Below are 14,006 nucleotides of genomic sequence, written 5' to 3'. Positions count from 1 at the left end.
AAGGGAAGGGAAGGGAAGGGAAGGGAAGGGAAGGGAAGGGAAGGGAAGGGAAGGGAAACCAAGGGCACTGCTGTGAGTAATCAGCAGCACAGAGGCTGACTTTGGGGACAGCAAGGCCTACAGAGGGCCATGTGTGTGATGGGGACCAAATTTGCAGCCTCCTGTATTCAGCTGGAGGAGCTGTGACAACTCAAATATCAGATAAGTACTGATCACACTCCCTTGGATTTATGTGGTTATGTTGAAAAGCAACCCCCACTCCTGTGACAGGCTCCTTCCTCGATGACTCCACTGTTCTTCAGCCCAGCAAGGAGTTCTGCAGATGCTCTCATGATAAGCTACACAAAAATAGGCTCATTCTGAAACTAATTCAGGCATTAAGATAAGCTGAAAGTCCAAAGCTTTATCTGAATCTGCTCACTGGATTCAGAGTGCACAGGAGCAGTTTCCACTGATACCTGCACACTGTAGATCAGCTCATCCCCTGCCTTGTGCTTGACATAATTACTTTAAATCAAATTACTCTGACAAAATGCAGATTCTTCTTCTACTCCTCCCACTTACTATCAATTTAAGTTGTAATCACAATTTTTTTTTTTAACTCAAGCATTTTTTAATTCAGAAGCTCCCCAGCTCTCAGAAACAAGATATTTCATGTCTACAATTCAGGGAATGAGATGATGAGAGGAGCAGACACTATGGCAGGGGTTTCTTTTCCTGTACACTGTAGTACTGTACACTGCTTTTGTTCCTGGGATGGCTCAAACCACACAGCAGAGCTGGGCTTTATCACAGTGTATATAGAATTATCTGCTCCAGCTGTCTTGAGAGAACAGCTTGGATGCAGAATTGCAGGCATTGCTAGGAGCTGGTCCAGCCAAAGGCATTTCAGGGATGCTGAGCAGCAAATGAATGGCCTGCACAGCTCCTGCTGCCTGCCAGCCCCAGCATGGTGGAGGGCAAGTGAAAACTGGTCATTGCTGCCATAAACGTCCCTCTTTGGGCGTGTGTGTGCTGTTCCCTGGCCACCAGTGAGACCATCTGACTTTTCAAGGGTTAACACCTCTGCACATGCTGCTGGTCTTGAAAGCAATTAAAAAGCTGAGAGATTGCACAGCACGTTCCCAGGAGCCTCAGCTAATCAAGATGGTTACCCCCAGCTCACTGTGGCCGGTTTGAGTCCGCTGAGAGATGCCACTCTAGTTCAAGTGGGCGTGTTTGAATTCTATTTTGCAGCAAAAATATGCTACAAAACAAACAGCTCTTCCTGAGAGCTCCATGAATTCACCAGAGCCAGCGTGGCTGAAAGCTGTTTCCATTCTCTCCTGTCTGGAAGCCCTGACCGTGGTCTGTAAGAGCTGCAGATTCTGGATCACCCCTCCTGCCTGGGGGTATTCACCTGGAGAAGGCTCCAGGGAGAAATTAGAGCCCCTTCCAGTGCCTAAAGGGGCTCCAGGAAAGCTGGAGAGGGACTTGGGACAAGGGATGGAGAGACAGGACACGGGGAATGGCTTCCCACAGCCAGAGAGCAGGGACAGATGGGATTTTGGGAAGGAATTCTTCCCTGGGAGGGTGGGGAGGCCCTGGCACAGGGTGCCAAGAGAAGCTGTGGCTGCTCCTGGATCCCTGGCAGTGTCCAAGGCCAGGCTGGATGGGGCTTGGAACACCCTGGGATAGTGGAATTATGCAGCAAAGAAATGCAGGTGATTTTAGTGCAGAAACAATAAAGAACAAGAGCACTGATGCTCCATGAAAACTCCTTCAATGAGCCCTGACTTGGCACTGCAGCCTCTTCAGGCTTTTCATGCAGAACTAGGGGAGTCTAATCTGATTTAAAATGCATCCAAATTCCCAGCAGCAACCAGCAGGGAAGGGGGACAAAGCTGACATCCAGACAGGCAGCTCTGGGAGGGGACCTGGAGCTGGGACAGGCTGGGACACCTGAGGGTCAGTGTCTGTCTGCAGGCAGGACAACCTTCCAGTGCCACCAACACCACCAAACGTTGTCCCACTTCCAGCCACTGGCTCCAATCCCAACTCCTCTGCCTGTCTGGGGCTCGTGGCCACCTTGACCTCAGTGTCCCAGGTATGGAAATAACAGGAATGAAAATACTTCTGTAGGTGCTGGGAAAATCCAGAGCAAATGTGTTTAAGATAGGAAAAAAAAATTTAAAAAGAACTATTTTAAGCCTGTGACTGACTGTATTTCTTGGGACCAGAGCAGCCCACAGGCCATCTGTCTCCTGGAGAACTGGTCTCTGAGACTGGGCACAGACAGATCCTCGAGCACACCACGACTTAGAAATCAGCTCCAAGATGGGCAGGAGTGTTTTATTTGCTGGCTCAGGACACCCATCCATGGGCAGTAATCCCCTCTTCATCCTCCTGAGGAGAGCCAGCTGAAGGAGATGTCACCAGGATTTGCCCCGAATAGCCTGGGTTCACAGTGCAGGCTGGAGCCAAGGTTTGGATAAGCATAAAAAGCTTTGGATAAGCCCTATTAAAGCAAAGGTCAGATGAGATCACTTGACTGCTGATCGTTCATGAGCAAGTATTGTTCTCAGTTTCCACAAGGGATCCTGACTTTTGAGGAGATGGGTTTTCCAGGGACTGCTTCTCTCTGATGTTAACAGGAGGTGTCAAATCAAAGTGGGTTTTTTTCCCCTGCTTGTCATCATCCTCAGAAGAGTCCCATCGAGGCCAGCTCCAAAAATCCTCCTGGCTTGCACAATCCCTCATATATCACAGCTGAAATCACCAGCAGCTGATGAAACTCTGCAAACCCCTCCTCACTTAAAGAGCACCAGACATACATATGCTGGGACTCAGGAGAAAAATCGACTAAATCTAGAAAAAATGGGTTGGAAGGTGTTGGGAAGAGGCTTTAGGCGAAGGCCCTCCTGTCGTGAGCCTTGGGGTGAGTGAACAAAACCAATCCAGGGGCATCTCCTTTTCAGCTACTGCACAAACATCACCAATGCAAAGCAGCCTGGCAGATCCCTCCTCCTCATACCCCTGATTACAGGAATGCTGATAAACCTCTGCCAATGCCCCCCAGGCACAGCCCTGCTTGGATGATTTCCCCATGAACATTTTTTCCTGGCTCAGTTCACTTCCCCACTCATGGATTTGCTTCATCTCAGTAACTGATTTGCTCTTTCCAGAGTCCTAATCACTGAAACAGAATATTTAACAAAACCAGACGTGTTTATCCAATATAAGGAGTCACAGTTGGCTGGGAGAATGTGGAAACAAATGATGGAGACTGCCAAGTACTCATGAGCACTGTTAATGGTACAGTGCAAAAGAGATGCCCAAAAAGACAGCTCCAAAAAGTGAACCTTAACCCTTGGAAGGACTAAATGAGATGAAGGCAGGGCTTGTCCCTTGCTGCTCTCCCCCCATCCGTGCCTGGCTCTCACAGATGCAGTGCATCAGAAGTGAGACCCAAAAACTCCCTGAGCCCACTGGATACTGCAAAGGTGCTCATTTCCCCTCTGTGACAGCAGATTTCTTCAAAAGTGTGTCCTGAGCCCCAGCTCTGCAGCCCCAACTGTGATTTGAAGGGATCCTGTGTTACACTCAGAGTCTGGGGCCCTGGCAGGCACCAGTGGGGCAGGAAATTTCCTCTGGAGCTGGCTCATATGAGCTTTGGCCATTGAGTCTTCAAATGCTCAGCACAAAGTAAAATAGAGCAAAACATACCGTGCTGATAATCACCAGAGTGTGAAGAGGCAATTAATTCAGAGATTATCCTCCTATTAGGAATGTCATTGCAGTGACACGTGCGGATGAGAACTTGAATTTAATACACACACTTGTGGAGATTGTATTTGCATTGGAAATCCCTCCAAAAATTGTAAAAGGGGTTAAAGAAAAGTTGCTAAAAGGAGATGAACATCCTCAGGATCTCAAGAATGTGTTGCAAAAGCTCTCTGAAGGTTGGGAGAGCACAGGAGCAAACCCACGAATCAGAAGTTCCTTTGGGGAAAACCAAGCTCTGACCCGGCTGAAGAGACACCAGCCAGTCCCTCTGAGCTCCAGATCTGCAGACACTGGTTTTTTTTTTCACTGAAAATCAGAAACTCAGGGTGACTGGCATTGCTTAAAACAAGACTTTGAATGTCTCCAATGAAGGCAGTAGCAATCAGTGATTTGGACACCAGCCTTGTTTTTTTGGCTGAGTCTCTGCCAGTATTCCAAATACCTTCCCCCCCGAGCATTTAAAGGAAAAAATTAAAACCATTTTGGTGAGGATGAAAGGCAGGAAGTCCTCAGAGAAGGGAAATAACTTCAAGAGAGAAATTCCCCTTCACCTGTCAAACATTATCTCATACTTGCAAGTCTTTTGGGCTTGCAGCTAAAAGGGTCATTCTGATAAAAATATTGCCTGTGGGGCTAAGTCAGGTTGCTATAAAAGGTGTAAGGAATTTTAGGAAAAGTGCTAATCCTTAATGGATTACTTGTGCTAGGTGTGGAAGGAAGGAGGGTTGGGTGGCTAAAAAAGAGGGCAGGATTGGATGCGAAATTGGGAGGAAATTCCTCCCTGTGAGGGTGAGGGTGGGGAGGCTCTGGCACAGGGTACCCCAGAGCAGCTGTGGCTGCTCCATCCCTGGCAGTGTCCAAGGCCAGGTTGGACAGGGCTTGGAGCAACCTGGGATAGTGGAAGGGCAAGGAGTAGAAGGGGATGATTTTTAAGGTCCCTTCCAGCCCAAACCATCCTGTGATTCTATGATAAAATGCTCAGCCCCATCCTCCCACTCCCGTTCCTCTGCTTTAGTTTCGTTCCAGAAAAGTGCATCACCTGTCTCCCTTGGAAACCCGTCCCTATGGCAACATGCAGGAAAATCTCCAAGCAGACATGACAGAGCTCTGACAGCCCCTTCTTTCTGTGACACTTCTTATGGCACCATCCCGAGGTTGTTGGAGAAATGATGGGAGCTCGCCTGTGTCAAGACACCACTTGGAAGATTTTCCACTGAGAACTTGTTTTTGCAGTCTTTCACTCTCCTGGCTCTTGAATTCTCAGTCTGTGTATCACGACTGCAATTTTATCTGAAATGTGTTGCAAAATCCATGTATTTGCCTCTATCAGCAGAAATCTGTAACCTCAAATGAGATGTTTTTGACAAGACCTACTTTCCATAAAGCCACCCTGCCAAGCACCACGAGCTGCTTCTTTCCAAACTCAATCCCACACTGGCTTTTCAGTTGTGGGTTTTTTTTTTCCTCAGATGCTAAGAAAGTTTACTTGTACCTACACCGCCAACACGGCGAATTTCTTGCTACACTCTTTAGGGATTAACACTGTTATCATTTTCCCCACTCTGGTGTGAGTAACTATGCCACATCTGAGCATGTCACAAATTTACCAATTAAAACCACCCCGTGCACTGCTGGCTGTGGGTGATAAGAGGGAGTGGATGTGTATGCAGGGTGATAACCTTGGGCTCCAGGAATTGTAGTCAGGAATTCTGATTTCAGAAGCATAAAACTCTTCCCCCAGGGCATGTTACCAGCCACAGCCAACAGCTCCAGGCTGTGTCCTAAACATCTGCAGGTCCAGAAAGGTCGAGACCCTTTGGAGTGATGCTCACAATGAAATCTGTCACAGCTGGGCTTTCTTTGCACACAAAGACATGGTAACACTGGCTGCCAGCATGTTTTTTGTTTAATCCCTACTGGACAGAGATGCATGACAAAAATTTCATGTGAGGAAAAAAGGTTAAAAAATAAACTGTGGTTTGTGATGCCAAGATGTACTTCAAACTTTCATCAAATTGCACAACCAGTATTGAGCTGATCTTCTCTGATCTAGATTTTAAAGGCCACAAGAATTGCTTATTCCTCGCCAAGAACAAGGGATAACTTGGTACCTTGCACTCACTGTGGAAAAGTCAGGTGTGGATGAACACTGACAAAATTAAATGGTAAATTCTCACTCTTATGGAGAGCTGAAGGCACTCTGCTCAGCTGTGCCCTCCTGGGAGGTCCCAGAGCCCCTTGCTGCCCTAGAGAAGACTAGGAAAATAAGAGAATGCTGTTCGTACTGCCCAAAACAAGAGGATAGAAAGGAATAATGGAAATTGTGATTTGGGGCTTTAATTAGAACTGGAAGTTTCTCTCACTTAGAAATCATGAATCTCCTTCCCTCTAGGTGAGAGGGCAGAGTTACACTTACCCAACTGAGTGCCTACAAAAATCCAGCTGACATAAGAGATGAGAAAGAAGTCCTGTCATTCTGAGTTGCAGCAGAAGGCATTTCAGCATCAGCCTCTCTGCTGTGACATTAAGGAAGGGAGAAGGAGCCCGCGGCTGCCCCAGGAATTACACCTCAGAACAACCAACCTTCTCTTTTCCCTGTGACTGGGAATAACTCTGCAGAGTCATGGCAATGAAAACTTTAAAATATTTTTTGCATTTTTAATGGTGTTTAAAAAATATTCCTTCTATTTTCTTTTTCTTTTTTTTCTCTGTGCTTGTCTTTCTGTCAACGCTTATGCCAAGAACCATCGTGAAACTGCTCTGAAAACACCAATTCACAAAAGTGGTTTATCCTTCCTAGATACCCACATGCAGGCACACTTCAGGGTCATAATTAGGCAGGAAAAAATGTCCTTTTTTTGCTGTAAAAAGCAAAGCAGGGCCCGTGATGTGCTGGGAGAAAGGATCGGACGGAGGCGGTGGGAGCTGCCTGAAGATCCCGGTCCTGGCTGCCGTCAGGAACGACAGATGGTGTTTGTCAAGAGATTTACCTTCTTATTTTACCATAGAAATACAGCAGCAAGAACACTATCAACATTCACTATTTTATCCAATAGATTTAAGAAATGTATCCCACATGAAAAAAAAAACAAACAAAACAACAAAGCCCAACAGGATTCCTGCAGGAAAACAGAGCGCCAGATGCAGCTGGAAATCCCAATTAAAAGAAGCAGTTGTGTTTATGAAGAGACAATGTCAGCCATTGCATGTAATTTATTTACTCATTAAGGAAATGCACTGAGCACATACAGAGATTACATTCAATACAGATTTATCATTACAGAGCCATACGAAGATAAAGATACAATCAATACCTGCTGCCCGTAGCAGAAGAGATTGAAGGAACTGTTTCAAGCTGAGAATGAAATGAAAAACATTTACACCAATTTAAGCGATTTTTATACAGATGAGACACTGGAGTCCAAATTAACATTCTCAGCCAAGATCTGCTGCATTGTTGCAATCTTTATAGTCAACAGCTTTATCAGACTGGTGCCTAGAGACTAAAAATAGAGCAGAACTGCCTTGTCTGAGCCCATCTGAACAAAACCCCAGGAGAATCCAGCCAGTCTGAAGCCACAATCTACACAAGATGATGGAAGGATCCACCCTGGGAAAAGAGCTCAGTAAAACAAGGAGACAGCTCGGCCCCTGTGACAGGCAGCAGCTACAAGGCAGGCAAGGGTTACACTCTACAGGGAGGGTTCACTGGCTTACCTTGAAGCAGCTCTCTAGAGTTTGCAACCTTAATAAAATTTTGGTCAATGTGAAGAATGCTACGACTCACCACCTGGAACTGATTTTTCAAAGAATTATACTGAAAAAAGTCACAACACAAAGCTAGTGGAAAAACTACTTTGCCACGTATTTTGTGAGTTCCATAAATTTGATGACCTAACCTTCTTCCTACTAGGCAACTAAAACTAGAACTGGAAAGATCACCTCTACTTCAGTTACACCAGCTGGACTTTAAGCCAATCCTGTGCATGTTGTGTGCCAGGGGCTTGGACGAGATCATCACAGCTGGACATTAAAATCTACAAGTATCACTCATCTGCTTGCCTGGTGTTCTGAGTTTTGGATCAAAGGAGGTAGTGATGCACAATTTCTTCTACTATGTGACCCTTTCTGGATCATTTACTTGGTAAAACTGCCATGAGAGGGATTATTAAAAATATTGATTTAGTCCCTTATGCCTCTAAAGACCTCCAAGTAATTTAATTCACCTTGCAAAATGAACAGGATACATAAACCACCTCAACTCAAACACATCACTGAAGGGGAAGATAGATAAATATATATATATACACACACACTCTCACTCTCAAAGACTGAAGTTTAGGACAGTGGAGAATTATCTACATAATTGAAACCTCAAGAAGAATTATAAACTCAAGTTATAATTTGCCTACAAGACAGGGATTAACCACTTGTTTTTAAAACCAGCAGGGGAGATAGATTGAGCCAATCTTTGGATGGAGTTTGCCAGTTCAAAAACAACTTCCAAGTTCTTCTTTCTTCTTCTTTCAGTGCTGTGGTAAGATTCTCAAAGGAACAGAAAAGAGAAGACTGGAAGGTGTTTTTCTCCCAGGAAATACGAGCATAGAACCATAGAATGGTTTGGGTTGGAAGGGACCTTAAAGACCATCCAGTTCCAACCCCACTGCCAGGGGCAGGGACACCTTCCACTATCCCAGGTTGCTCCAAACCCCTTCCAACCTGGCCTTGGACACTGACAGGGATAGAATATACAATACAATACAATATACCTCCATGCATTATTCCCTTAATGACCTTCTCTTACCAGTTTGCATTAATACTAAATCATCTGTATTTCAAGTTTCCTGGCTTTGTTCAGTATGCCAATGCTCTCTGAAAGATTAACTTGCTTGCTAGAATTTTCAGTCACTTTGTGCTTGAAAATTTTAGCTTGCTTTTGAATGTCTGCCAACAATAAACAGCATTTGGCAGACACTTGCCTTTTACCTTACTACCAGGCTACCTGCAGCAAAGATTTCTCCTTATCTAAATTGCAGGAAAATGTTACGTATTTGCACAATCAACCCCTCAGGATAAACAACAGGGCAGCATTTCTTACACAGAGATCAAGGCCTATTTAGCAGATGAAACAATTTTTATCTAAACATCTGCCAGGCCTTCCTACAGCTTTTTGCCTAGTGAGATATATGGAGCAATGTGATTAGGAAATATTATCATCCCTTGCTAAGAAGGCAGAATTGTTGCTTCAGCATACTCTTTTTTTTTCTTTCTCCCCTCATGTCAGCTTCAACAAGGGGTGCCAGAGCAGTGTGAAGACGAGGAGGGAGAAATAGCTGCTGGAGCTGGTGACTCTGGGAGCCTGACTCCTGGCGTTGCAGTTGTTGGAGTAGCAGCAGTGGACGCTCACGCCGGGCGCCCTCGAGCCGTCCCTCCTCGCCCGCTCGCAGAAGGACCTGAACGAGCAGGACTTCATGATGCCACCTGGAACAGAGCCACAGTGAACCCAGAGGGGCTGCAAGTGGTCACCTGCTCCCACCTGCATCCCTCAGGACCAGCCTGACCACCCAGCACTGAGCAACAGCCTTGGGTTTGGCTGATCCGCACAAATAAATGGTACGATCCCAACGCACGGCAGCACACCACAAGCTCCCACTTAAATAACTCTTCATTTATCTTAGAGGCAATTAGGGCAGCTCAAATATCTTTGGATAGATATTTGGATAGCCCCGAGTGCAGGGGCTCATCAGCTTCTTTTCCATATCCTAATTTCCAGGTAAGTCACTTAAGTAAAAAGTGGCCAATGCTTAAAATGCCTTTCCAGCTTTCACAGAGTGGGTGCAGCTCATTGTGGCACACCAACAAACCATTCCCAGTGGGATTTTGTGTCACATTGCAGATACAACAAAATTAGGATTGCGATTTATTAGTGAGGTTTATTTTGAGAGGAGACACTTACTTTTGGTTTTCTCCTTAACTTACTATGCATTCTTCTCTTTCCAACACTGATTATTTATTTATGACAGATGTAACGAGTCTGACCTGTTTGTGACACTTACTTGCTTGTCCTCTAATGACTGCACAGGCATCTGCATGGCCTGGACACTGCTGACTTCCTTGTCTGTTGCAGTCGTCATCACTAGAACCTACACAGGTGTAACACTGCAGTGCTTCACCTGGGTGAAGGGAGAAGACACCACTCAGAGCAGGACTGTTTAGGGTTTACAAAAAGTATTTAAAAATATCAGCCTTTCTAATGCTGTTTCGAGCACACACAAAAAAAATTGCAAAGAAGTTTCAGAAAATCCAAAGATTCGGCAAATCTTATCAATGGTTCTTTTTTAGAAATGGTTCAGATACTGGTTAAAAAAAAAAAATCAACCAGAGATTATTTGTTACAATCTGCACTTAAAATAATACAAAAACCATCTGATGTTCTGTAACTGCCTCCACATCTTCAGGTAACATTTTCAGAGCAGAGCCCACAAGTTGTTTTTTTCCCCCTCCATCATGATCTTTGGTTCACAGTACCATGAAAAAGCACATTCTATGCACATAAAATCTTACAACTATCCAATTTTCCTTTTCTTCTGAAGTATCAATTCAGCTGGAAAGCACAACAGTGTATCTTGAGTTCTGCTCTTTAAACATTACAACCATTAACTCAATCCTCTCTCTTTCCCTTGGTTCAAACTACATGGTATTTTCAAAGGCAAGCACGAATTTGAAAGGTATTTAAAATACCACACTTGGAGCTCGCAGAGCAGAAATCCCCCCCTTCCTGTCACTAGGGACATTTGAGCTTGTTAGCAGTCATATTTATCTTTACAGAGGTGCAGTTCTGTGCTGCTAACCACACACACAAAATGACCTGAAACCAACCCAACCCAGGAGAGCAGCCCAGAACAGCAAAGAGGCTCAGCCATGCCTGAGGTAGGAAATGCAAATGAAGTAAAAAAGGAAAGAAAAAGGAGTTGACTTACTTTTGAGGACAAAAAGGGAGCTGACAAGAACCAGGCTGAAGACTGTCCACATCATGGAGATCCAAGAGATGCACCATTAGCCAAAGAAAGCAGTTTGTTTGCTATTAAAGCCTTAATGCTTCTCTTACATCCCTAATCCTCTGCAGAGGATAACTTACAGGATAAAGAGGTGTGCAGAGTGCTACTTATCGAGCTTATTCCGGTTGCACCTCTAATCACACGAACCTCATCTCCACGAGCCCTGCAGGCAAACTCTTCCAGGAGCAGGAAGGAGCCAATGTATTCACCTTTCAGTGCCAGACATGCTTAAAAACCATCCCGTCACCGCATGCCACGGCCTCGACTCCTCCAACAGCCTCATTACATTTGCCCATGGGATTTGCTGGATCAGGGTCAGAGCATTAAATATTTTGGATTAAGCCCATGCTTGAGACTTGAGTGGTCCAAATCCAACACACACAGACACATATATATATATTTAGAGAGACAGTAAGATATGGACCTAGATATGTGCACATAAGCAGCATACTCTTGTGACCCACAAAGTGTTCCAAGCAGTGACCCACGAAGTGCTTTCTGTGAAGGAATTAATTCCCAAGAGCATCTGGTGCTGAAATAAGCAAGTGAAGGACATAAAACAGAGCCATACTTATCTTCAACTTTCAACGAAAAAATTTATTTACAATAGAGAATTTCATTTGTGACATGCATTTTCCTTTTTTTTTTTTTTTAATTTTATTTTACAAATCAGCAAATGCAGATAAAGTTTACATTCCTTAAGGCAAGAGTCCCCATGCAAGTAATACATGTTTATATTAAATCCAAAAGACATCCAACATGGGAACTCATGTACAAAGGGAAGGCTAGGATCAGCAATTTGTAATTTCTTAGAGAACTTGACAATCTCCCTGATACAGGAACTTTGAGATCAACTTGCTATGAATTATACTATGAAAATGCAAACAATAGCAAGAAATTCTGATAGTCATCTTAGTACTGCATACAATTAAATCAACTTTATTTAGAAAGAAAATACAGTAGTGCATACGAAAAAGTGAAAATATAACCTGTCCACATAAATGTATGGACATCAGTGTGCCAATGGTCATATTGCACTGAATATCGAAGTCCAGAAATTTGGTTAAAAGTTAGCTTTTCCCCATTTTGGCAATCAGTTCATCACAAATCTTCGTTAGCTCTTCTATCTCTTTATTCTGGAAAATAAAACATGAAGTATTATGAAAATTATTATGCTGCGTTAAGATGAGGGGTTTTTTAATTTTAGTATTATCTAACTTTTGGGAGAAGTGTGGGAAAATTCACTTTTCTCCAGTGCTGAGAACAGGGTATCTATATGTACAGATACACGTGCATATATAGCACAACTAAGTGTTTGTATCCACAGTACAACTATACATGCATTCAAAAAAACACTTCCTTTTTTCCAAATACAATAAATCAAATTTAGCACCAAAGCAGACAGCTTTATAGCAGTCATTCCCAGCACACCACAATAATACATAGAGGAATTTTGTTTCTAGGCTGCACTTTTCTATTTTTTTTCATTATTTTCAGCCTGTCTTGCAGAGCTGCAAGCAAGGACGAGCTGTACTATGCCAAAGCAAGCTCCCTTGGCTGAGCTAGAGAACACCGAGATATAAATAGGCATTTCCTACAGACACTTTGGAATTAGCACTGGAATTACAGCTAGCACTAAAAAGGGAAACAGAACCTGAGAGAAGAACTAAAGCAAGGTCTGAAACCTGAGAACTGAAGCAAACCAAGGCCTGGGCTGCAGAGGTGCACCCTGAGCTCTGGCTGAGGCTGAGCCAGCCCCGAGCACTTGGGCTCAGATCAAACCTGGGTCCAGCTGGTGCACACAGGGGGGCGGTTTGTCCTAAAATTTGGGCAGTGCTGCTGTCCCCGGGGCCAGGGAGCTGCAGGACAATCCTCAGGCAGAGCTTGGCTCCAGAGAGAGCAGACTCCTGATTTACCTTTTGTTCCAGTGTTCTCTCCAAGGCATCCACTTTGAGCTGCTCCTTCCGAAGGCTGGCCTGGTATGCTGCCTGCTCCTGCTGGGCCTTGCCTCTCACTTGTGCAATTTCAGCATTGGCTCTGCAAAAAACACAGGTTTTGGTCACATCAAGTTCTCTACAGGAAAGGGAAGAAAGAGGGTGCCCAAGGGTGGACAGCACCTTAAGAAATGGGGGAAGAGGGCAGGGCTGCCTTCTGCACATCTTGGATATATTCTCAGACTTGTCCCTAGAGACTTTTCACAACTCCCTCTCCTGCTTCTCTCAGATGTCTGTGCTGAGGTCACAAATATGACTCAGGTAGAAGTGTTTTCTGGCAGTTTCTAAACCTGATCTCCAGTTCAGGGGACTGTACTGTGAGTCCTGAATGTGACTCCTAGAAAGGCTTAATTGGTCATTACATGGAAATCTAGAAAAAAGAAACTGGCTAATGGCTTCCTTTTTGATCTTCTCAAGGAAACACATTAAAGAAACATGAAGACACTAGATAAACATTGAAATTTAAGGTGCTCTGTATGGACCAGCACATCACAGAAATTCTAATTATGGCATTTTTTTCCAGCCTCTATCACAGAGCAGCCCGTGCCTTGCATACTGCAGGAGCAGTTCAGGATGTGAGGTCCAGCCACGGGAATCCCCCTGCAGCATGAACTCCTGAAAAAATATGTGTACAATCCATGCACCATCCCTGGAAGTGTCCAAGATGAGGCTGGATGGGGCTTGGAGCAACCTGGTCTAGTGGAAGGTGTCCCTGCCCGTGGAAACAAATGTTCTTTAAGACCCCTTCCAATCATTCTGTGAATCCATGACTCAATTACCTGTCCAGTTTTTCCTCAGCATGAATTTTGAGTGCCTGATACCTCTGTTCTTCCTTCTTTACTCGTGACAAATATTCCTGCGCACATTTCTTCAACACTTCTTCATTCTTAAAAGAGAAGATGACATCAAATTTAACCCAAGAGGTTAAAATGCAGAACAGGCACCTGTTTGTGGGAGTCACACACAGCTGTCTGAAGGGCTGCAGTCCAGCACTGACACCCACAGACAGAGGCCACCAGAAGGAGAATATTACACAATGCAAAAAGCTTTACAATTTTTCTGGTTGCATTTGATAGCTGGCTGCAACCTTTCACCTGAGGATTATGGTCTGTCATGCCCTTTAGACCCAATGCAGGACATGGGAATTAGCTGGAAACACAAGTCCTGCCTTCTGTTCAGCAGCACTGGT

At 44.5% G+C, this 14,006-nt stretch overlaps 2 protein-coding genes across 16 annotated transcripts in view; both read right to left on the bottom strand.

Moving 5' to 3' along the window:
- Positions 1-8,650: 8,650 nt before the first annotated feature.
- On the bottom strand, positions 8,651-11,079 carry LOC121660259 (CD59 glycoprotein-like). Its single transcript, XM_042019506.1, has 3 exons — positions 10,746-11,079; positions 9,822-9,938; positions 8,651-9,246 (listed from the first exon to the last, which is right to left on the bottom strand). The coding sequence occupies exons 1-3, from the start codon at positions 10,798-10,800 to the stop codon at positions 9,041-9,043; spliced, it is 378 nt and encodes a 125-aa protein (XP_041875440.1). The 5' UTR covers positions 10,801-11,079; the 3' UTR covers positions 8,651-9,040.
- Positions 11,080-11,399: 320 nt separating this feature from the next.
- Positions 11,400-14,006, bottom strand: part of TACC2 (transforming acidic coiled-coil containing protein 2) — a 130,795-nt gene continuing 128,188 nt past the window's right edge. For all 15 annotated transcript variants that reach the window (XM_042019483.1, XM_042019482.1, XM_042019494.1 and 12 more), the window contains 3 exons: positions 13,597-13,703; positions 12,740-12,860; positions 11,400-11,959 (listed from right to left, as the gene is read on the bottom strand). In XM_042019483.1, the coding sequence (XP_041875417.1) occupies positions 11,894-11,959; positions 12,740-12,860; positions 13,597-13,703 (294 nt within the window). In that variant the 3' untranslated portion in view covers positions 11,400-11,893. The remainder of the gene's footprint in view (positions 11,960-12,739; positions 12,861-13,596; positions 13,704-14,006) is intronic.

Source organism: Corvus kubaryi, unplaced genomic scaffold, assembly GCF_017639235.1.
Source record: "Corvus kubaryi isolate FWS band 111438036 unplaced genomic scaffold, C.kubaryi_AGA036_p1.0 138, whole genome shotgun sequence".
NCBI classification, from domain to species: Eukaryota; Metazoa; Chordata; class Aves; order Passeriformes; family Corvidae; genus Corvus; species Corvus kubaryi.
This window is presented reverse-complemented; position numbering and strand designations above follow the sequence as displayed.